The 22,854-nt window shown below is 31.7% G+C and overlaps 1 protein-coding gene across 6 annotated transcripts in view; it reads left to right on the forward strand.

The window, feature by feature from the left end:
- The window catches only part of LOC135125303 (GRAM domain-containing protein 2B-like), a 75,583-nt gene that overhangs the window by 51,811 nt on the left and 918 nt on the right, over nt 1-22,854 (forward strand). For 5 of the 6 annotated variants that reach the window (XM_064050773.1, XM_064050775.1, XM_064050776.1 and 2 more), the window contains 6 exons: nt 14,948-15,127; nt 16,704-16,882; nt 21,887-21,990; nt 22,048-22,251; nt 22,314-22,467; nt 22,515-22,846. In XM_064050773.1, coding sequence (XP_063906843.1) covers nt 14,948-15,127; nt 16,704-16,882; nt 21,887-21,990; nt 22,048-22,251; nt 22,314-22,467; nt 22,515-22,846 — 1,153 coding nt within the window. The remainder of the gene's footprint in view (nt 1-14,947; nt 15,128-16,703; nt 16,883-21,886; nt 21,991-22,047; nt 22,252-22,313; nt 22,468-22,514; nt 22,847-22,854) is intronic. The other variant, XM_064050774.1, reaches the window with a different exon arrangement.

The following is a 22,854-nucleotide window of genomic DNA, read 5'->3' on the forward strand; positions in this document are numbered from 1 at the left end:
TTTTTTTGGGATTTTTTTGTCTCGTTTCCTGTGTTTCTATCCCTGAAATAACATTGTTGCATTCATTTTAATTCTGGTGTCTTTCAGAGTTCAGTTCTGTGTTCCCAGTTTTTCATGTTATTCGTGAATGATATTACAAAATATTTATTATTTAATAAGATTATTCGGCTAGTTTTGTTGAAAAATACTATTGCTTTTTCTTTTCTATTTTGAATTTAAACTTTTCAGGATCTGTATTTTTCAAAATTCGTTTCTCTTTTCACTTCGTAATTCTTTTTTATTTCCTCTTTATTTCCAGCCGATTTGATGTCTAGTCGTTTTTTTGTCGATCTATTTTTCCTCATTCTTTCTGTTTTTGGGCGTCTTTACCTCCCTATGCATCAATTCTCTATTCATTATTTTATTCCAATTTTTTTAATTCTGTCCCATTGTTACAATTTTTTTTATTCTATTTTGTCTGATTTCCTGTTTTCTATCCCTGAAATAAGATTGTTGCATTCATTTTAGTTCTGGTGTGCTTCAGAGTTCAGTTTTGTGTTCCCTATTTTTCATTTTATTCGTGAATGATGCTGTTCCAAAATAAAACTACTATTTCTTCCTCTTCTCTGTTTTTGATTTATTTTAACTATGTACTGTGTACGTGTATTCTCTAAAATATCTTTTTGCTTAACCTCAAAATTACTCCTCTTCGGTTTTCTGTTTTTTTTTTGGGCATTTTTTGTTTTCATTCGCTGTTTTTCTGTTCGTAGTCCAAGTTTAATCCGTTTACCTTTCTTCCTTTTGATACTTTTTCTGGGATTTTGTTGTCTCGTTTCCTGTGTTTCTATCCCTGAAGTAACATTGTTACATTCATTTTAATTCTGGTGTTCTTCAGAGTTCAGTTCTATGTTCCCAGTTTTTCATGTTATTCGTGAATGATATTACAAAATATTTAATATTTAATGAGATTATTCGGCTACTTTTGCTGAAAAATACTATTGCTTTTTCTTTTCTGTTTTGAACTTAAACTTTTCAGGATCTGTATTTTTCAAAATTCGTTTCTCTTTTCACTTCGTAATTCTTTTTTATTTCCTCTTCATTTCCAGCCGATTTGATGTCTAGTCGTTTTTTTGTCGATCTATTTTTCCTCATTCTTTCTGTTTCTGGGCGTCTTTACCTTCCTACGCATCAATTCTCAATTCATTATTTAATTCCAATTTTTTTAATTCTGTCTCATTGTTGCAATTTTTTTTTATTCTATTTTGTCTGATTTTCTGTTTTCTATCCCTGAAATAAGATTGTTGCATTCATTTTAGTTCTGGTGTGCTTCAGAGTTCAGTTTTGTGTTCCCTATTTTTCATTTTATTCTTGAATGATGCTGTTCCAAAATAAAACTACTATTTCTTCCTCTTCTCTGTTTTTGATTTATTTACACTATGTACTGTGTGCGTGTATTCTCTAAAATATCTTTTTGCTTAACCTCAAAATTACTCCTCTTCGGTTTTCTGTTTTTTTTTTGGGCATTTTTTGGTTTCCATTCGCTGTTTTTCTGTTCGTAGTCCAAGTTTAATCCGTTTAGCTTTCTTCCTTTTGATACTTTTTTGGGGATTTTTTTGTCTCATTTCCTGTGTTTCTATCCCTGAAATAACATTGTTACATTCATTTTAATTCTGGTGTTCTTCAGAGTTCAGTTCTATGTTCCCAGTTTTTCATGTTATTCGTGAATGATATTACAAAATATTTAATATTTAATGAGATTATTCGGCTACTTTTGCTGAAAAATACTATTGAATTTTGAACTTAAACTTTTCAGGATCTGTATTTTTCAAAATTCGTTTCTCTTTTCACTTCGTAATTCTTTTTTATTTCCTCTTCATTTCCAGCCGATTTGATGTCTAGTCGTTTTTTTGTCGATCTATTTTTCCTCATTCTTTCTGTTTCTGGGCGTCTTTACCTCCCTACGCATCAATTCTCTTTGCATTATTTTATTCCGATTTTCTTAATTCTGTCTCATTGTTACGATTTTTTTTATTCTATTTTGTCTGATTTCCTGTTTTCTATCCCTGAAATAAGATTGTTGCATTCATTTTAGTTCTGGTGTGCTTCAGAGTTCAGTTTTGTGTTCCCTATTTTTCATTTTATTCGTGAATGATGCTGTTCCAAAATAAAACTACTATTTCTTCCTCTTCTCTGTTTTTGATGTATTTTAACTATGTACTGTGTACGTGTATTCTCTAAAATATCTTTTTGGTTAACCTCAAAATTACTCCTCTTCGGTTTTCTGTTTTTTTTTGGACATTTTTGGTTTTCATTCGCTGCTTTTCTGTGCGTAGTCTAAGTTTAATCTGTTTACCTTTGTTCCGCTGTACTTCAAGGTTCAAAATTATGGCCCCTGTTTTTCATTTTATTCACGAATGATGTTCCAAGATATTTAATATTTGGTAGAAATTAGTCATCTACTTTTGCTGAAAACAACTATTTCTTCTTGTTCTCTGTTTTTTTTTTTTTAAGTATTCAGTGTTTGTGTTTTCTAAAATAGGTCTCTCGTTTCATTTCACGATACTTTTTCATATTTTTTTTTATTATTTTTGGACATATTTACTTCTCTCTACGTCAATTATGTTTTTATTCTATTTTCCAGTTTTCTAATTCTGTCGCAGCGTCGCATTTTTTTTTTTTAATTCAATTTAAACCCCTTTTTGACGCTTTTTTGGGATATTTTTGTTTCTCATTTACTGTCTTCCTGTCCCACATATACGCTTATTTCATTTACCTCTTCAAGGGTCAATCCTGTATCCACTGTTTTTTATTTAATTCGTGAATGATGTTCCAAGGTATTTAATATTGACTGAAATTAGTCGACTACTTTTGCTGAAAACAACTATTTCTTTTTGTTCTCTGAGCTTTTTTTTTTATCGTTATAACTAATCAATGTTTGTATTTTCTAAAATTTGTCATCATTTGCCCCTTATATAAGTTTATTCCGTTTATCTTAATTCTGGTGCAATTCAGAGTTCACTCCTCAATCTGCTAATTTTCATATTATTCGTGAATGATGTTATTTGATTATTTTTGTTGAAAACAAATTATTCCAACACGTGCCGCAATCAAAACTAGGAGCTTCGCCAATTAGTTCACATTTTGGTCAAGTTATGTTGACATTTAGCCAAGTTTTCTCTCATAAACTTACGCCATTTCTATAATCGTTAGCCTACCAAGAAAAAAACTTGCATCACCACGGTAACCGATTTGTTGATTTAGTAGTTAGTGGAAAATGAAGCTTCTACTTCATCGCGTAAACAACGAATTTTCCAAAGTTGTAGATTATCGCGTTCTGGTGTGCGTCCGGGGTCAGTTCTGTTCCAGTTGCGTTTCGTTGAATTCGCGAGTGATCTCCGAGTCGAAAATAAAACGTTAGCTGTTTGTCGTCCACGACCACGCCAACAGTTCCCTAGAATCCCTGACCGTTTTGAGAGTTTCCCCCGAACCAGCGAATCCCCGTTTTTTCCTCGCGCACTGAGAAAATGATGACGGAAGCACCATTCTGGTATAGATCGACCACAAATCTTGGCTTGCTCTCAAATATTCCCAGTGACGACTTCAGTCTCGATTGAGTCGCGTGTGGGTCCAAAGTGTCACTTAACGTAAAAAATCGTGTAAATCAAGCTGGAGCTAATAAAGGTGATCGCACATAAAACCAGCAATCAAACAAAATTGCTGTCAGGATCGAACCCAGAGTGAGTTTTATGAATGGAGCGCCACAATCACGCTAGAGCAATTTCACGGCGAGCTTTGAATGGAGCTAAACAATGAACTTTGCGTGACATCTTAAACGAAACAAACAATTTTCGTAATTGAAGTGTGCTGCCATCCATTTTACGGTTTTTGGCGTTGGCTAATATTTACTCTGTTGAATGGGCACGTGGGATGGGTTTAGTGCGGTTTTTATCGATTTTTAATCGCCCGCGATTATACAAATGGTAAAAATAGACCATTTCTCTAAATTTATTCTAGGATCTGTTTAGCTACTTTGCACTTGTGATAAAGATGACGCAGGTTTGTTTCCCTTGGCGGCGGATTTATTGAGGCGGCTTTGTTGTCTGCGATTTTAAAAGAGATCGATTTTTACATAGATGGTGAAGTGCTTCGACCTGTGGCTTGATGCGCGTTTTATCGACGAGTGATAATGGTGATAAGTGGTTAGTCACTTTTGACGAGATTTAAACAACACGGGTGACCCGGACTGTGATGCTCCACTTCATTTTTAATAGTGTTATTGTTTTACGTCAGGCCGAAGTAAATTATGTTTGTATTGTACTTGTGGTTTATTAGCCCGCCCTCATTTTTATCGTGAACGCCTACATCATAATTGTAAAACGTTGTCTCAAAATTTTGCAAATTTAAATTATTTTGCAAAAGTGGCAACAGTTTATCGACTAAATTTTTTTTTTTTTTTGAAAATTCGTCAAAATGTTCCAGAAATTTTGGAATAATGATTTTTTTTTATTGTTTCATGGATAAAGTTGGAAAGAAACTCAAGATTTGTTTGTTTAATTTGGGGGTAAAAATGAACTTGAGGGTTCACAAAAACCATGAAATTTTCCAAAAATTTTACGTCAAAATTTCGTAAAATCAAAAAAATAATTTAGAGAAATTTAGGATTTTTTTCAGGTTCGGGTCAAACACGCTCGCTTTTAAAAGTAGGGTTTATTGGAAAAATATAGTTTTTTTGACTAAATTCAAGAAAAATAAGTTGCTTTCAAGATCCAAAACTCAATAGCAACAAACACGAGAATTGTTTTTTTTTTTTCGTAAAAGTTGATTGAAATTTTCCACAAATCAAAATTTTTCGGTATTTAAAATATGGTACAAGAAACTCAACTGAAAAAACTCCATACTGAAGTATAAGTAACTCAAAAACTTACACTGGAGCATATGGATTTTTTTAATTTTCGAAAGTCAAAATTTTTCATATTTTTTAATGGAATCAAAAGGTGATATTACTAAAATCTTTGGATTTTAGATTATTTTGTTCAAATAGGACTGGATAATTTTCAAATATTACAATATTTTGCAAAAGTAGCAACAATTTTTTGACTTAATTCTAAAAAAATAACTTCGGGAAGTCCCAAAACTGGGAGTAGCAAGATTTATTTTGCCCACTTTTTTTTGAAAATTCGTCAAAATATTCCACACTTTTTTTGTAAAAGTTGTCCAAATTTTTGCAAATGAACATTTTTCAGTATTTAAAATACGTACAGTAAAAGAGAGTGGACCGAAAAATTCCCATAGTGAAGTATAATTAAGTCAAAAACTTATACTGGACCATGTTGATTTTTTTGATTTTCGAAAATTCGTCAGAGTTTTTCATAATTTTTAAATAAATCCAACGATGACTTTATTAAGTATTGTTGTTATTTTATCGGTAAATTAAATTGAGATTCGAGACCTATTTGTTTCATTTATAGGTCAAGACAAATTCGATAATTTTCAAAAAAATACAAAATTTTCCAAAAATACAGTGTGAGTTAAAATTTTATAAAAATAAAAAAATATAATTAATATTGTTGTAAGAAAACTTTTGGATTTTAGATACTTTTGTTCAAATAATACTGGATAATTTTCAAATATTACAATATTTTGCAAAAGTAGCAACAATTTATTGACTTAATTCTAAAAAAATAACTTCGGAAAGTTTCAAAACTGGGAGTAGCAACATTTATTTTGCCTACTTTTTTTTGAAAATTCGTCAAAATATTCCACACTTTTATTGTAAAAGTTGTCCAAATTTTTCGCAAATGAACATTTTTCAGTATTTAAAATATGTACAGTAAAAGGGAGTGGACCGAAAAATCTCCATACTGAAGTATAATTAATTCAAAAACTTATATTGGACCATGTTGATTTTTTTGATTTTCGAAAATTCGTCAAAGTTTTTCATAATTTTTAAATAAATCCAACGATGACTTTATTAAGTATTGTTATTACTTTATCGGTAAACTAGATTGAGATTCGAGACCTATTTGTTTCATTTATATGTCAAGACAAATTCGATAATTTAAAAAAAAAATACAAAATTTTCCAAAAATACAGTGTGAGTTAAAATTTTATAAAGATAAAAAAATATAATTAATATTGTTGTAAGAAAATTTTTGGATTTTAGATTCTTTTGTTCAAATAGGACTGGATAATTTTCAAATATTACAATATTTTGCATAAGTAGCAACAATTTATTGACTTAATTCTAAAAAAATAACTTCGGGAAGTCTCAAAACTGGGAGTAGCAAGATTTATTTTGCCCACTTTTTTTTTGAAAATTCGTCAAAATATTTCACACATTTTTTGTAAAAGTTGTCCAAATTTTTCGCAAATGAACGTTTTTCAGTATTTAAAATACGCACAGTAAAAGGGAGTGGACCGAAAAATCTCCATACTGAAGTATAATTAACTCAAAAACTGGACCATGTTGATTTTTTTGATTTTCGAAAATTCATCAAAGTTTTTCATAATTTTTAAATGAATCCAACGATGACTTTATTAAGTATTGTTATTATTTTATCGGTAAATTAGATTGAGATTCGAGACCTATTTGTTTCATTTATAGGTCAAGACAAATTTGATAGTTTTCAAAAAATCACAAAATTTTCCAAAAGTATAGTGTGAGTTAAAATTTTATAAAAATAAAAAAATATAATTAATAATGTTGTAAGAAAATTTTTAGATTTTAGATTCTTTTGTTCAAATAGGACTGGATAATTTTCAACTATTACAATATTTTGCATAAGTAGCAACAATTTATTGACTTAATTCTAAAAAAATAACTTTGGGAAGTCTCAAAACTGGGAGTGGCAAGATTTAATTTGCCCACTTTTCTTTCGAAAATTCGTCAAAATATTCCACACTTTTTTTGTAAAAGTTGTCCAAATTTTTCGCAAATGAACATTTTTCAGTATTTAAAATACGTACAGTAAAAGGGAGTGGACCGAAAAATCTCCATACTGAAGTATAATTAAGTCAAAAACTTATACTGGACCATATTAAATTGAGATTCGAGACTTATTTGTTTCATTTATAGGTCAAGACAAATTCGATAATTTTCAAAAAAAAACAAAATTTTCCAAAAATACAGTGTGAGTTAAAATTTTATAAAAATAAAAAAATATAATTAACATTGTAAGAAAATTTTTGGATTTTAGATTCTTTTGTCCAAATAGGACTGGATAATTTTCAAATATTACAATATTTTGCATAAGTAGCAACAATTTATTGACTTAATTCTAAAAAAATAACTTCCGAAAGTCTCAAAACTGGGAGTACAGGATTTATTTTGCCCACTTTTTTTTTTTAAATTCGTCCAAATATTCCACACTTTTTTGTAAAAGTTGTCCAAATTTTTCGCAAATGAACATTTTTAAGTGTTTAAAATACGTACAGTAAAAAGGACTGGACCGAAAAATCTCCATACTGAAGTATAATTAAGTCAAAAACTTATACTGGACCATGTTGATTTTTTGATTTTCGAAAATTCGTCAAAGTTTTTCATAATTTTCAAATCTTGATCTTATTAAGTATTGTTATTATTTTGTCGATAAATTACATTGAGATTCGAGACCTATTTGTTTCATTTATAGGTCAAGACAAATTTGATAGTTTTCAAAAAATTACAAAATTTTCCAAAAACACAGTGTGAGTTAAAATTTTATAAAAATAAAAAAATATAATTAATATTGTTGTAAGAAAACTTTTGGATTTTAGATTCTTTTGTTCAAATAATACTGGATAATTTTCAAATATTACAATATTTTGCAAAAGTAGCAACAATTTATTGACTTAATTCTAAAAAAATAACTTCGGAAAGTTTCAAAACTGGGAGTAGCAACATTTATTTTGCCTACTTTTTTTTGAAAATTCGTCAAAATATTCCACACTTTTATTGTAAAAGTTGTCCAAATTTTTCGCAAATGAACATTTTTCAGTATTTAAAATATGTACAGTAAAAGGGAGTGGACCGAAAAATCTCCATACTGAAGTATAATTAATTCAAAAACTTATATTGGACCATGTTGATTTTTTTGATTTTCGAAAATTCGTCAAAGTTTTTCATAATTTTTAAATAAATCCAACGATGACTTTATTAAGTATTGTTATTACTTTATCGGTAAACTAGATTGAGATTCGAGACCTATTTGTTTCATTTATATGTCAAGACAAATTCGATAATTTAAAAAAAAAATACAAAATTTTCCAAAAATACAGTGTGAGTTAAAATTTTATAAAGATAAAAAAATATAATTAATATTGTTGTAAGAAAATTTTTGGATTTTAGATTCTTTTGTTCAAATAGGACTGGATAATTTTCAAATATTACAATATTTTGCATAAGTAGCAACAATTTATTGACTTAATTCTAAAAAAATAACTTCGGGAAGTCTCAAAACTGGCAGTAGCAAGATTTATTTTGCCCACTTTTCTTTCGAAAATTCGTCAAAATATTCCACGCTTTTTTTGTAAAAGTTGTCCAAATTTTTCGCAAATGAACATTTTTCAGTATTTAAAATACATACAGTCAAAGCGAGTGGACCAAAAAATCTCCATACTGAAGTATAATTAACTCAAAAACTTATACTGGACCATGTTGATTTTTTTGATTTTCGAAAATTCGTCAAAGTTTTTCATAATTTTGAAATGAATCCAACGATGATCTTATTAAGTATTGTTATTATTTTATCAGTAAATTAGATTGAGATTCGAGACCTATTTGTTTCATTTATAGGTCAAGACAAATTCGATAATTTTCAAAAAAATACAAAATTTTCCAAAAACACAGTATGAATTAAAATTTTATAAAAATAAAAAAATATAATTAATATTGTTGTACGAAAATTTTTGGATTTTAGATTCTTTTGTTCAAATAGGACTGGATAAATCAAATATTACAATATTTTGCATAAGCAGCAACAATTTATTGACTTAATTCTAAAAAAATAACTTCGGGAAGTCTCAAAACTGGGAGTAGCAAGATTTATTTTGCCCACTTTTTATTCGAATATTTGTCAAAATTTTCCACACTTTTTTTGTAAAAGTTGTCCAAATTTTTCGCAAATGAACATTTTTCAGTATTTAAAATACGTACAGTAAAAGGAAGTGGACCGAAAAATCTCCATACTGAAGTATAATTAATTCAAAAACTTATACTGGACCATGTTGATTTTTTTGATTTTCGAAAATTCGTCAAAGTTTTTCATAATTTTTAAATAAATCCAACGATGACTTTATTAAGTATTGTTATTATTTTATCGGTAAATTAGAATAAGATTCGAGATCTATTTATTTAATTTATAGGTCAAGACAAATTCGATAGTTTTGAAAAAATTAAAAAAAATTCCAAAAATACAGTGTGACTCAAAATTTTGTAAAAATAAAAAAATATAATTAATATTCTTATAAGAAAATTTTTGGGTTTTAGATTGAAGTATAATTAACTCAAGAACTTATACTGGAGCAAGTGGATTTTTCAAAAATTCCTCAAAATTTTCATACTTTTTAAACGAATCCAAAAATGATTCTACCGAGTTTTCTTTGTCGGTAAATTAGATTGAGATTCGAAATCTATTTGTTTAAATTGTAAGTCAAGACAAATTCGATAATTGTTAGGAATACAAATTTTCCAAAAATACAACGTGAGTCAAGATTTTGTAAAAATAAACAAATGCTAATAATTTTGTAAGAAAATTTTTGGATTTTGCATTTTTTGTTCAAACATTACAATATTTTGCAAAAGTAGCAATTTGTTTTTTTCGAAAATTCGTCAAAATGTTCCAGAAATTTTGGAATGAGTTCGACAATGATTTATTTTTTTATTGTTACATGGATAAAATTGTAAAGAAATTCCAAATTTATTTTGTTAATTTGGTGTTAAAAATAAACTTAACGCATTTCAAAAATCAAAAAATTTGCCAAAAATTTGTCGCCAAAATTTCATAAAATCAAAAAGCAACCACGGAAATTTTTGAATGTTTTTCATGTTTAGGTAAAATACGCTGGTTTTTAGAAGTACGATATTTTGTGTTTTTTTTTTTTCACTAAATTCAAGAAAAATAAGTTGCTTTTAGGTTTCAAAACACAGAAGCGACGAACACGAGACTTTTTTTTATTAACATTGGTGGAAATTTTTCACAAATCAAAATTTTTCAGTATTTGAAATACATATACTAAAAAAGAATGTACCAAAAAAGCTTCACACTGAAGTATAATTAACCCAAAAACTTATACTGGAGCCAGTGCATTTTTCAAATTTTCCAAAAATTCGTCAAAATTTTCATAATTTTTAAACGAATCCAAAAATGATTCTACCGAGTTTTCCTATTATTTCCTCGGTAAATTAGAGATTCGAGATCTATTTGTTTAATTTATAGGTCAAGACAAATTCGATTGTTTTCAAAAAATTACAAATTTTTCCAAGAATACAATGCGAGTCAAAATTTTGTAAAAATAAAAAAATATACTTAATAATCTTATAAGAAAATTTTTGGGTTTTAGATTGAAGTATAATTAACTCAAAAACTTATATTGGATTTTTCTAATTTTCCAAAAATTTGTCAAAATTTACATAATTTTCAAATGAATCCAAAAATGATTCTACCGAATTTTCTTGTTATTTTGTCGGTAAATTAATTTGAGATTCGAGATCTATTTGTTTAATTTATAGGTCAAGACAAATTCGATAGTTTTCAAAAATTACAAAATTTTCCAAAAATACAGTGTGAGTCAAAATTTTGTAACACAAAAAATATATATAATTAATAAACGTATAAGAAAATTTTTGGGTATTAGATTGAAGTATAATTAACTCAAAAACTTATAGTGGAGCAAGTGGATTTTTCTAATTTTCCAAACATTTGTCAAAATTTACATACTTTTTAAATTAATCCAAAAATGATTCTACCGAATTTTCTTGTTATTTTGTCGGTAAATTAATTTGAGATTCGAGATCTATTTGTTTAATTTATAGGTCAAGACAAATTCGATAGTTTTCAAAAAATTACAAAATTTTCCAAAAATACAGTGTGACTCTAAATTTTGTAAAAATAAAAAAATGTAATTAATAATAATCTTATATGAAAATTTTTGGGTTTTAGATTGAAGTATAATTAACTCAAAAACTAATATTGGAGCATCTGGATTTTTCTAATTCTCCAAAAATTTGTTAAAATTTACATAATTTTCAAATGAATCCAAAAATGATTCTACCGATTTTTCTTGTTATTATGTCGGTAAATTAGTTTGAGATTCTCGAGATCTATTTGTTTAATTTATAGGTCAAGACAAATTCGATAGTTTTCAAAAAATTACAAAATTTTCCAAAAATACAGTGTGAGTCAAAATTTTGTAAAAATAAAAAATATAATTAATAATCTTCTAAGAAAATTTTTGGGTTTTAAATTGAAGTATAATTAACTCAAAAACTTATATTGGATTTTTGTAATTTTCCAAAAATTTGTCAAAATTTACATAATTTTCAAATGAATCCAAAAATGATTCTACCGAATTTTCTTGTTATTTTGTCGGTAAATTAATTTGAGATTCGAGATCTATTTGTTTAATTTATAGGTCAAGACAAATTCGATAGTTTTCAAAAATTACAAAATTTTCCAAAAATACAATGTGAGTCAAAATTTTGTAACACAAAAAAAATATATAATTAATAAACGTATAAGAAAATTTTTGGGTTTTAGATTGAAGTATAATTAACTCAAAAACTTATATTGGTGCAAGTGGATTTTTCTAATTTTCCAAAAATTTGTCAAAATTTACATAATTTTTAAATGAATCCAAAGATGATTCTACCAAGTTTTCTCGTTGTTTTGTCTGTCAATTAGTTTGAAATTCGAGATCTATTTGTTTCATTTATAGGTCAAGACAAATTCGATAGTTTTCAAAAAATTACAAAACTTTCAAAAAATACAGTGTGAATCAAAATTTTGTAAAAATAAAAAAATATCAATAATCTTATAAGAAAATTTTTGGGTTTTAGATTGAAGTATAATTACCTCAAAAACTTAAATTGAAGCATGTGAATTTTTCTAATTTTAAGAATAAGAATAAGAATAAGAATAAGAATAAGTTTATTGCACAACTAGAGCAGCGTACAAAAAGTTAGAATGCAGGCTAACCCTGATACTAAAACGATTCTAACTCATACCTACACACATTAAAAACATACAATATACAATTAGAATACGTAAATAAGTAAAATAAATAAAACAACCTAACAAACATAGTCAAACTTAAAATCTACGAACATTAACATTTATGTCGTGACCATTTAAAATATCAGACTTAATTCTCTTTTTGATACAAGAACTGGATGCATTTAAATATATCAAAAAATTATTGTTAATATGTGATGCTAAGTAGGAGAAAGACGACTGAAACTTTGCAGTTCTGTGAACAGGAATCTCGAGTCGTTGATCAACATGTCTTAAGTCTCTTATATTTATTTCATTTCTTTTAATCATTTTAACAAAAAGATATTCAGGAACATGAGTTTCTAGAATCTTTTTAATGAAATTTACGTAATGTAAGAAACGCTGTTCATTTAGCTTAAGTTCTTTTAAAAGTTTTATATATGGTGAAATATGTTGAAATCTCGGTACGTTAATAATAAATCTCACACAACTATTTTGAATTTTTTGAAGTTTGATTTTGTCATACTCCGACAGACACGGACCATAGACTTGAGTACAATAATTTAAGTTAGACAATACTATTGATTTAACTAAAATGAGTTTAGTGTCCTGATCTAAAGATTGTCTGAGAGGAGCAAGCTGCTTTAGTTTAAAATAACTTGAACGGCATAATGCAGAAACATGTTGTGAAAAATTCAGACATGAATCAAGGATTACACCTAAATTTTTAACAACACTTTCACAGGGAATTTGTTGTTCGTTAATGACTAAATTAAGATGAATGTTTGCCGTTAAAGTAGAGGAACCGAATATTATGTTTTTACATTTTTTAGTGTTTAAATAAAAAGAATTGCAAGCAGTCCATTGAAAAATTTCTGCCAAATCTTCATTAATCTTAATCGGAGCTGTTGTATCTTGAGGATGAAAGCTTAAATACATTTGAATATCATCAGCGTACAAGTGCATGGTACAGTATTTAGGCACAAACTGAATATCGGATATAAATACTGAAAACAAGAGAGGACCTAAAATCGATCCCTGTGGAACTCCTCTTTTAATGTCACGAGTGGCAGAAGTGTCTTGACCTGTGACAGAGTTTATGCGACAAACCTGTTTTCTATTGTGCAAATAATTATTAAACCATTTTAAGGTAGAATTAGTTACACCGTAATAAGATAATTTTTCCAACAAGCAATTAATATCGATGGAATCAAAAGCTTTAGACAGATCTAATAAAGTTAATGCAGTAACGTTTCCCCTATCCATATTACGCAAAATATCATCAACAATAGACACTAGGGCTGTAGCTGTACTGTAGCCTTGACGAAAACCAGACTGAGTCATTGGTAGGATATTTATATTTGAAAAGTACTCTTTAAGTTGTTTATACATGAGCGATTCCGAAATTAATAACATAATTGGTTGTATACTTATCGGTCGTAAGTCATTTAATTCATTAACCTTAGATTGTTTGGGAATGGGTGTCACACATGATGTTTTCCATAGACTTGGTACAATACCGTTTTCAAAGCAGATGTTAATTATATGTGTCAAAGGTGCGCATACGAAAGGTAGCGAGAGTTGTAACATCTTAGCTGATATACCATCATGACCTGTCAAAGAGGGTTTTAACTTGAGAACTACATCCCTTACAGTTTCCTGTAAGGGATGTAGATGATCCTTTAATTTTCCAAAAATTTGTTAAAATTTACATAATTTTTAAATGAATCCAAAAACGATTCTACCGATTTTTCTTGTTATTTTGTCGGTAAATTAGTTTGAGATTCGAGATCTATTTGTTTAATTTATAGGTCAAGACAAATTCGATAGTTTTCAAAAATTACAAAATTTTCCAAAAATACAATGTGAGTCATAATTTTGTAAAAATGAAAGAATATTTTTTTATATTTTGATCAAAAATGTTTTTTTTTTCGTATGTAAACTCCAGTACGGTTTAATGTGATGTTAATAATATTTTAAGAAAATTTTTGGATTTTAGATTTTTTGTCCAAACAAAACTCGATAATTTTCAAATATTTTGCCAAAATACCGACAATTTAATAATTAAATTTTACAAAAATAACTTTGTAAAGTCTCAGAACTGGTGGTAGCAAGACTTATTTTGTTCACCATGTTTTTTTTTTTTTCAAAAATTCGTCAAATTGTTCCAGATATTTTTAATAAATTAAATTAATAAAAGTAAATGAATCGATTTATTAACTCTTGCTCAGCGAACATACTAAAGAATGTTAACAATAATAATAATCATAATCATAATGCGTGCCGTTGTTGTTTACTAAATTCTAGACATCATTTCCTCTTAAAATATAAATCCGTCCGAAATAATTTATGTGTACCCCATAAACAAAAACAAACCCACCAATGAATAATCAATACCCATTAACCACACCATCCCGCCTTCCATGCACCCAATCAAACCCCAGATTTTCCACAACCTCAGACCGCATTCCCTGACTCATCCCAGCTGTTATTTTCGCAAACACTCGTTACACCGCAAATCTCAATTGTCTCCGCTAATCACCATCTTGATCGAACTGAATTTTTCATACCGATGAATCATCACCGAAACGACACCGCATCGATTTCCCGATACCCAACATTCGCGTCTACTTTTCCCCATCTTTAATTTAAACCGGGAACTTTCGCAGCTGGCGAAGTTGGTAAAAGGTGACATTCACACCTCAGAAAAACCCGTTTCGTGTCGCAACTCGACCCAGCCTCGATCCGAGTCATAATAATAATATTAATGATGTCTTCAGGTCCTCTGGGAATTTCGGGAGCGCGGGGGCCCGTTCGGCTCCCGGTACGCCGCAAGCAACCCTCGGTACCACTCCTGGGGGCTTCACCGAGCTCCCCGTGTCTCAGCCGTGCAGTCCAGGATGCACGTCCCCCTCGATCCAGCGCAGTCCAAGTCATTCCCTCTTCACCAAATGCGATAAGTGAGTATTGAAGGTAACGTAGGTCGCTGCTGGATGGCGCGAAGAACAACGGGCCGGTTGTGACCCCTGGGCGTCCCCACACAGGTGTTTTCGACGGTGAAAATCAATAAAAGACGATCGATCGTCTGGATAAGGCTTATCTGACGTTAAATAGTTTTATCTGTTTTATCGATGCTCAGTTGTTTTCACACCTGCGGTGTAAATGCAGGGTTCCATGAAAAATTTGCCGTTCGTTGTGTATAAAAAAGGGACGAAAATGACGAGGGACGACACGAGTAGTATTAGCAGTACCGGATCTAGCTGGAGTAGTACCGATTCGGATACGTAAGTCGCAACCTTGTTCTATTTCGTGTGCGGGGAGCCGTGATCCTGAACTTTTCTTCTGGCCTTTCGTTTTACTTTCGATCGTACCGACTTATGTATTCGGTTTACGCAACGCGGTTTAATATTACGCCAGTACCACCTCGGTACCGACCAAACTGGCTTGTTTAAATTCGGGTTTTTACAATAATAACAATAATCGGTGCAATTATGGACGTAATTGTTTGAAAAACTGGATCGTGGATTCCAAGGCTAGTGATGACGTCCTCCCAAACCTGTTTCGACGAAGTCATAAAGTCGTACAATGTCTGGTACTTTCGGTGTACCAACCCCAAAATCGTGGTCGCAGCCACGTTAGTCATGCTATGTTATTATGACATTCAATGAAGTACTGCATCGATTATCGAACCTCTCGAAATGATTATCTAAATATTAAAAACAACAGATGTTTGGTATGTCGAAAATAGATTTAGAAGTGAGTTGTAGATTTTATCGGTGGTCAGGAATTTAGTGACGAGGTACTTTCCTCGTCCATTGTGTATGTATTTTTTCTCAAGAGATGGCTAGTCACGGATAGAGGGCGCTTCAAACGTCGCCACCTTGATCGATCCATCTGCAACATAATAAACACGCTTTATCAGATACTCAGTAATAACCTTGATGATAATAGATAAAATCCGCATCTAATGGACGAAACTAAACCCGAAAATAGTCACTGTCTGTGTTTTGTAAGACCTGGCGCCATCTCTTTGTTGGTTTTTGGCGCCATTAAGCTGTCACAATTTTACAAATTTATTTCGCGACGAACTTCACTCACTAAACAAAGAAATGCAAAGGTTGTCGACACCGATCTAGCATCTTGTGAAAAAATAGCGTTCACACCGGATGGACAGCAGGAATCGTCATCCGAAAATAACTCCTTTCAAAAAAGGGAAAAGGGAGACCTACTTTTACCAATTGTACGACCCGGAAATAAACCCGTCCCGCTGCCAAGAGCAACTCGCGTCCATCAATCTATTTCCGTCGCCGGCACCTGCCGTCTATTTTCCGCGGACTTGTCTTCGCCGCCATCCAGTCTCGCAAGCCCGATTATCTGAATTGCGCCGTTAAATGCGTATCGGAAGTCGTTAATTTCGCCATCTGACTCCTAAAGTGAACATCCTGGATGGAATTTTTAAATTCGCTTCTTTCCGTCCAACGTTCGGCCCAGTTTGCACCTTGATGGCGCCCTCAAGCACGCTGTTTTGGTTCGCAGGGCTTCTTTGAAACACTTGTCCACGTCTACCCCCGCGATGACGGCACAAGCTCAACTCACCGAACCGCCGAGTCCCAAGACGGCGAAAGAGACCAAAGTGCCTACGACGTCGAAAGCGCGCCAGAAGAAGTTCAACAGGCACTTTCCGGCAGTGGACGAAGACGAAAAAGTGCTTAATCGTAAGTTAGCTCATGGTTTGTTAATTTTTGATCTGTTTCTGCATGTTTAAAATTTTATGTTGGCATACCTGATTGTCAAATTGACTTTTATGGCACTAAGTTGGTAGCTGTCAACTACTCATCATCACGTGTGTCAACTGTGAAGTGGCGTACTAGCATTGCTGCCAATAATTCAAAATTGCCAACACAAAAGTTAAAAATCATTAATAGAGTATATTTTATAATAATTGACTCAATGTGTATGTGAAATTTGTGCTGGCAAAATCGTCAAAAAACACGTGTAGGGTTTTCAAATTTCAATTGATTCAGTATATAAAACCACAAAATGATAACTATAGACTGTCTGAATTCAAATTTCAATTCATAAACACAAATGTCAAAAATTCTGAAATCTTTAATTATTATGTGGTGCAACTGGCAATGTTGCAAGTGTCAATTTTACTTATTAATTCTAGTGTGAAATAATTAAAGTTGTGTTTCATTTCCTTTTCACTGACAGTTTGTTTCTATTTTTAAACTTCAAGGATGACAAGAGGCTCTCAAACTTCGTAATGTCTGCCTTGTTCTTTGCTTATTTGGTTTTATTTTGGTTTTCCCATATATTAATTGCTGTGTCTATTAATATCTCCTTACTCTCTTCAGCCGTCTTCCAATTTCCATATCTGGTTTCGCTCTTGTTGTTTTTTAATTCTTAATCGATCTATGGTTTGTTCCTATTCCTCTATATTGTCCCATTTTTTTTTGTTCTTATTTGTTATCCCAAACTTAAAAATCCACCAACGCCACAATTTCTTTTAAAATACCAAGTAACTATTAATGTTGGTGATTATTTTTGTCAGGTTGGCAATATATTTAAAATGTTGCGATGGCTTACATGATTGTCAAATCGAAATTTGTGGCTTCAAGTTCAAAAACAAAATTTATATAGGGCTCCGAGATTCTCTCAAATTTATTTAAAAAACCAGACACAAGGAGTCCTCGAGATTCTTTCAAACTACTTCAAAAACAAAAGAGATCCTCGGGATTCTTTCAAATTACTTCAAAAATAAAACACAAGCGGTCGCAGAGATTTTTGAAACTACTTCAAAAACAAAATCAAAGGGATCCCCGAGATTCTTTCAAGCTACTTCAAAAACAAAACAAAAGAGATCCTCGAGATTCTTTCAAACTACTTCAAAAATAAAACAAAAGAGGTACTCGAGATTCTTTCAAACTACTTCAAAAATAAAACACAAGGGGTCTCCGAGATTTTTGAAACTACTTCAAGGACAAAACAAAAGGAGTCCCCGAGATTCTTTCAAACTAATTCAAAAATAGAACACAAGGGGACTCCGAGATTTTTTAAACCGTTTCAAGAACAAAACAAAACAGGTCCCCGAGATTTTTTCAAACTACTTCAAAAATAAAAGACAAGAGGCCGCCGAGATTTTTGAAACTACTTAAAAAACAAAACAAAAATATCCTCGAGATTCTTTCAATTACTTCAAAAATAAAACACAAGGGGTCGTCGAGATTCTTTCAAACTACTTCGCAAACATAAGGGATCCTAGATAGATAGATAGATAGATAGATAGATAGATAGATAAGTTTATTGCACAACAGTACAAACTGTTAGTTAACAGTGTATACCTACTGATAATTAACTTAACTAACCTAAGAATAAAACAAATAAAATCATACATCAAATACAATAAAAAAGGAACACAAATTTAAAATTTATTAAAAGAAATGCCTAAGTCGGATCCTCGAGATCTTTTCAAATTACTTCAAAAATAAAACAAAATGGGTCCCTGAGTTTCTTTCAAACCACTTCAAAAATAAAACAAAAGAGGTCCCCGAGATTCTTTCGGACTCCTTCAAAAACAGAACAAAACATATCCTCGAGATTCCTTCAGACTACTTCAAAAACAAAACACAAGGGGTCCTCGAGATTCTTTCAAACTACTTCAAAAATACAACAAAAGGGGTCCACAAGATTCTTTCCAACTACTTCAAAAACACAAGAGATCCTCGGGATTCTTTCAAATTACTTCTAAAATAAAACAAAAGGGGTCCCTGAAAGTCTTTCAAACCACTTCAAAAATACAATAAAAGGGTTCTCGAGATTCTTTCGAACTACTTCAAAAATAATACAAATGAGGTCCTCGAGATTCTTTCAAACCACTGCAAAAATAAAACACGGGGTCCCCGAGATTTTTGAAACTACTTCAAGATCAAAACAAAACGGGACCCGAGATTCTTTCAAACTACTTCAAAAATAAAAGACAAGAGGTCGCCGAGATTTTTGAAAACTATGTATTTCAAAAACAAAACAAAGGAGTCCCTGAGATTCTTTCAAATTACTTCAAAAACTAAACAAAAAGGGCCCCCGAGATTCTTTCAAACTGCTTAAAAAACAAAACAAAAATATCCTCGAGATTTTTTCAATTACTTCAAGAATAAAACACAAGGGGTCCCCGAGATTCTTTCAAACTACTTCAAAAACATAACGGATCCTCGAGATTCTTTCAAATTACGTCAAAAATAAAACAAAATGGGTCCTTGAGTTTCTTTCAAACCACTTCAAATATAAAACAAAAGAGGTCCCCGAGATTCTTTCGGACTCCTTCAAAAACAGAACAAAACATATCCTCGAGATTCCTTCAAACTACTTCAAAAACAAAACACAAGGGGTCCTCGAGATTCTTTCAAACTACTTCAAAAATACAACAAAAGGGGTCCACAAGATTCTTTCCAATTACTTCAAAAACACAAGAGATCCTCGGGATTCTTTCAAATTACTTCTAAAATAAAACAAAAGGGGTCCCTGAAAGTCTTTCAAACCACTTCAAAAATACAATAAAAGGGTTCTCGAGATTCTTTCGAACTACTTCAAAAATAAAACACAAAGGATCCCCGAGATTTTTCAAACTACTTCGAGAACAAAATAAAAGGGGTCCTCGAGATTTTTTCAAACTACTTCAAAAACAAAAGAGATCCTCGAGATTATTTCAAATTAGTTCAAACATAAAACAAAAAGGGTCACTGAGATTCTATCCAACTAGTTCAAAAACAAATCAAAAGGCGTCCCTGAGATTCTTTCAAACTTCTTCAAAAACAAAACAAAAGAGATGCTCGAGATTCTTTTGAACTACTTCGAAAATAAAAGAGATGCTCGAGGTTCTTTCAAATTACTTCAAAAATAAAAGGCGTCCCTGAGATTCGTTCAAACCACTTCAAAAACAAAACAAAAGAGGTCCCTGAGATTCTTTCTAACTACTTCAAAAATAAAACACAAGAGGCCCCTGAGATTTTTGAAACTACTTCAAGAACAAAACAAAAGGGGTCCCCAAGATTCTTTCAAATTACTTCAAAAATAAAACAAAAAGGGTCCCTGAGATTCTTTCAAACTACTTCAAATTCGAAAGGGATCCTCAGGATTCTTTCAAATTACTTCAAAAATGAAACAAGAGGGGTCCCTGAGATTCTTTCAAACTATTTCAAAAACAAAACAAAAGGGGTCCCTGAGATTCTTTCAAACTTCTTCAAAAACAAAACAAAATGATGCTCAAGATTCTTTCAAACTACTTCAAAAATAAAACACAAGAGGCCCCTGAGATTTTTGAAACTACTTCAAGAACAAAACAAAAGGCGTCCCCAAGATTCTTTCAAACTACTTCAAAAATAAAACACAAAGGGTGCCCGATATTTTTGAAGCTACTTCAGGAACAAAGCAAAAGGGGTCCCCGAGGTTCTTTCAAAGTACTTCAAAAACAGAACACAAGGGGTCCCCAATATTTTTGAAATTACTTCAAAAACAAAACAAAAGGGGTCCCCGAGATTCTTTCAAACTTATTAAAAGATAAAACAAAAAGGGTTCCTGAGATTCTTTCAAACCGCTTAAAAAACAAAAGGGATCCCCGGAGTTGTTTCAAAATACTTTAAAAATCAAACAAAAAAGATCCTCAAGATTCTTTAAAATACTTCAAAAATAAAACACAAAGAGTCCCCGAGAGTCTTTCAAGCTACTTCAAAAATACAAGAAAAAGGGGTCCTCGAGATTCTTTCAAACCACTTCAAAAATAAAACAAAAGGGCACCCCGAGATTCTTTCAAATTACTTCAAATACAAGACAAAAGGGTCGTAAAATTGTGTCAAACTACTTCAAAAACAAAACACAAGTAGTCCACGAGATCCTTTCAAATTGCTTAAAACAATACACGAAAGATCCCCGAGATTTTATGAAATTACTTCAAAGAAAATACATCATGGGCAGCGTGATCAATAAATACTGTTTCAGTTGGCATCATTGAATGTTGCTTGCAATTGATAGACCATTAAATTTACGTCAAATTTATTAATAAAATGTAACCAGACTTTCCCGAACGCGTCAAAGTCACATAGCGCCAAACATTTGAATCAGGTTTGGCAATAGCAGCGAAAAAAAATTCTTTCAGAATTGGTTACCAACTTAAAAATGTGCTTCGATCATTAATAGTCACCCGGCACCATTGGCAACCTCGCCAGCGTCAATTTTAGCGATTTATTCTATTGTGAAATATTTTAAAGGTTATCTTTCAATTCCTTTTCATTGACAGTACAATGCGACATGAAACTCTCGAACTTCGTAGTGCCAACCCTATAATAATAATTAACTATATGAATGATCAAGTGGTTGATTTTTGATGTTGATTCCATTTCTCTTAGTGAATATAGTGGACAGTGTGGTTTTCTGATATGATAACCTTGCAGTCATGTTTATTCATCCTGTTGCTTTAAGAATATTTATACTTTGCAAATAAATTGGGATTTTCCTGCACAACCGCAGCCAGATTATAGCTAGATAAATGTGCTTATAGTCGTACAAAAGATACAGATTTGTTTAGGCTGGCCAGGGAATTTCATAAGATATTATCTATCACGATCTTTTCAAAGTAGGCTTGACTATAACAGACGGATCAGTTTGTGCAACCTGAAAAAAAAAATCGGTGTCTAAACCAACTAATTTTTTTTCTTTTGTCGTAGATTATTCCTGTGCTCTCATCGGTGATATCCTGCTGCAAGGGCATCTGTACATTACCAAGAACTACTTCGCGTTCTACTCCAATGTGTTCGGCTACGTAACAAAGGTAGATACACCCCCCGAAGCCCTCTGCAACCCAAATCAAGCCATTATTTCGTTGTAGCTTCTCATTCCTATGTTGTCCGTGGAGAAAATAACGAAAGAAAAAACCGCTAGAATTATTCCAAACGCCGTCGGAATAGAAACGAGCGAGGATAAGCACGTTTTCGGCAGTTTAATGTCGCGCGATAACACTTACCGTTACATGGTCAAGGTGTGGGAGGTGGCGCAAAACGCCTCACTTTTGGTCGTCGAGCCGGATATTGTGGTAAGCGCTTAACTTAAGTAGGCTGCATTAAGTGATGACGTTATCGGTTTTTCGGGTGGTAGCGAAAATACCAAATTTGTTGGTTTCAGGAGCCCGTTCCTGGATCCGACAGCGATAGTTCGGAGACCCGAGAAGGCGAAAGTGGGAGGGAATCACCAGTTCCCAATAACCGGCTGCCGCACATCCTACCAAATGTGGACGGCGTTCTTAAAGAAGGTGCTTGTTTCTTTGCTCAATGTCCATAAAACTGACGGAGTGTTTAGTTTCAGGCCCTAAGCTGGAGGCAGAGCACTCCGTGGAGGTGGTCTACGTCTTGAAGCAGAGCATTTCCAAGTTTAGAAGCCTACCAAGACAGAGCCTAATCTTGTTCGCCACAACGCTGCTTCTAATCCTCCTCTTTCTCTCAGCAGCGGTGCTGCTATATCGAATTAGTATAATCCAAACCAAATATTCCTACAACTTACAAGAAACCATGGTCGCTGCTGGCGGCGAAGAAATTTACAGCAACCTGCTCCAGTATCAAACTCACTTACATTCGAAATCGGCCGGAGCCGTGCACGATTTTTTAGACACGAATTTAGATCAAATTGCAAAGGTACTATC

This window comes from Zophobas morio, unplaced genomic scaffold (assembly GCF_036711695.1).
Source record: "Zophobas morio isolate AGI-343-1 ecotype UQ-CSIRO unplaced genomic scaffold, CSIRO_AGI_Zmor_V1 ptg000008l, whole genome shotgun sequence".
Taxonomy (NCBI): Eukaryota; Metazoa; Arthropoda; class Insecta; order Coleoptera; family Tenebrionidae; genus Zophobas; species Zophobas morio.